At 37.8% G+C, this 1,766-nt stretch overlaps 1 protein-coding gene across 1 annotated transcript in view; it reads right to left on the bottom strand.

The window, feature by feature from the left end:
- LOC129570394 (vascular endothelial growth factor receptor 1-like) overlaps window positions 1-1,733 on the bottom strand; it is a 3,066-nt gene extending 1,333 nt beyond the window's left edge. Inside the window, 5 exon segments of the mRNA XM_055449979.1 lie at window positions 1-74; window positions 164-534; window positions 598-1,065; window positions 1,195-1,474; window positions 1,581-1,733. The exon segment at window positions 1-74 is cut by the window's left edge and continues 6 nt beyond it. Coding sequence (XP_055305954.1) covers window positions 1-74; window positions 164-534; window positions 598-1,065; window positions 1,195-1,474; window positions 1,581-1,718 — 1,331 coding nt within the window. The 5' untranslated portion in view covers window positions 1,719-1,733.
- Window positions 1,734-1,766: the final 33 nt, after the last annotated feature.

The raw sequence follows: 1,766 nt of genomic DNA, 5'->3' as shown, positions 1-1,766 counted from the left end.
AGTAAATTGACGACATTCAAATGTTGACCCAAATGGACCATGATTTTCAGTTCAGATACTAATGCCCGCATCACCTGTTGAATTTATTCAGTCGTGAATGGAATGAAAAAATGAGAAACTAAAACAATTTCATGGTAAATAATGTTGATGACCATTGACAAACCTCATTGCTGGCATTATTCTTCACCATTTTGACGGCAACTGTCGTTTCCTCCTCACCGGGTATAATGCCTTGTGCCGTTGCTTCCTTGACGACTCCAAAAGCTCCAGCGCCAAGTTCTTTGCCAAATTTCAGTTTGTCGCGTGGAAATTCATATTTTTTATCATAGGGCAGCAGATCAGCCTGAGCATCCAATGCCAGTTCGGGGTTATAATCATCTATATGTCCATCCATAAAATTGCTCAAACCAGCTCTTTTAAGTTTTTTCCGATGACGATAGACAGCCCACGCGCATAAAATCAAACAAACCACCAATATGATTATCAGAATCACCAATCCGATTGTGAAATATGCGCTTTTGTACCATGGCGCATCTGAAATAAAACATGCTCTAATCAAAACTGGTATTCTCAAAAATAAAGAATTAGATTCCTTACTGATTTTTATAGTGACCGAACGTTGATCCGATTTTTGGCCATATTTTGCTTCACATTCATATTTGCCTTGGTCTTCATCTTTAGTGAACTTGAAGCGAAGCATTTTTCCATCATTTGCGAGGCACATGTGATCATGATTATTGAATTCGACAGCTTTTTTCACATTTTTTTCATATTTGCACCAATTCAATTCGGGTGGTGGAACTCCTGAAAATTCACAAGTCAAATTGACCGCCTCTGTTAGTTCAACCTTCATTATGGCTCCATTTTCAAAATTCGATTCAGTTATTTTGGGCTCTTCGGGTTCGACAGCATCTAACGTGAAATGCTTTGTTTCACTCTTGCCCGTTTCTTTATTTTTCGCTCGACAAGTATAATTTCCAGCGCTTGCTTTCGTAATACTATCCCAATGCATGGCTTTTCGAATTGAAAAGCTGGTGTCATTCGACTTCACTTCAACTCCTGGAGCTAAAAATGTTGAATCAGTTGATTGTATTACGATTTTGGTATTGAACAATTATCATTCAATGGTGAATGAAATCATAATTTTTTTTCCAGCTATTCGACTCGAATTTGCATACAGCATTGTATACTTACTATTAATTGGATCGATTAGATCACCGTTTTTGTACCAATTCACTTCCCCATACTTGAATGACGCAGCTCCGCATTCGACAACTGCTCTGTAATTGATCACAATGGTCTTATTATCGCTTCGAATTTCAAACTCTTCATCCAAATCATTAATGAACAGCTGAGCCACAGTCTCACTGCTACCATGTGCATTATTTGCTCTGCAAATCATTTTTCCATTTTCTCTTGCATCTATACTTGCTGTCGTGGCTTGGTTATATTCGGTTTCGGTTGTATTGAAATCCTTGTTCGGAAAATATCAAAGTAACAAAAGCATAAATTCATCAAATTCGAATCGATTTACTTTCTAATTAATCAATGGAGCGGTAAAACTATTGAATGAAACTCACTGTGAGACTCTTTGCGCTAGAAATTCCCGATGTTGAATGCGATTCAAATGACCATTCCACGCTCGCTTTTGGATAAGCGAATATGTTACATGTTGCACGAGCTCTCTCGCCCACTTTAACTACAATCTTATTGATCATATCGAGCTCCGGTTTTCCTATTGAGAAATTTGTTCAGCGAATGACAAA

Source organism: Sitodiplosis mosellana, unplaced genomic scaffold (genome assembly GCF_009176505.1).
Source record: "Sitodiplosis mosellana isolate CC-2019 unplaced genomic scaffold, AAFC_SMos_1.0 Smas_scaffold_54, whole genome shotgun sequence".
NCBI classification, from domain to species: domain Eukaryota; kingdom Metazoa; phylum Arthropoda; class Insecta; order Diptera; family Cecidomyiidae; genus Sitodiplosis; species Sitodiplosis mosellana.
The sequence above is the reverse complement of the archived record's forward strand: the minus strand, read 5'-3'. Positions and strand labels throughout refer to the sequence as shown.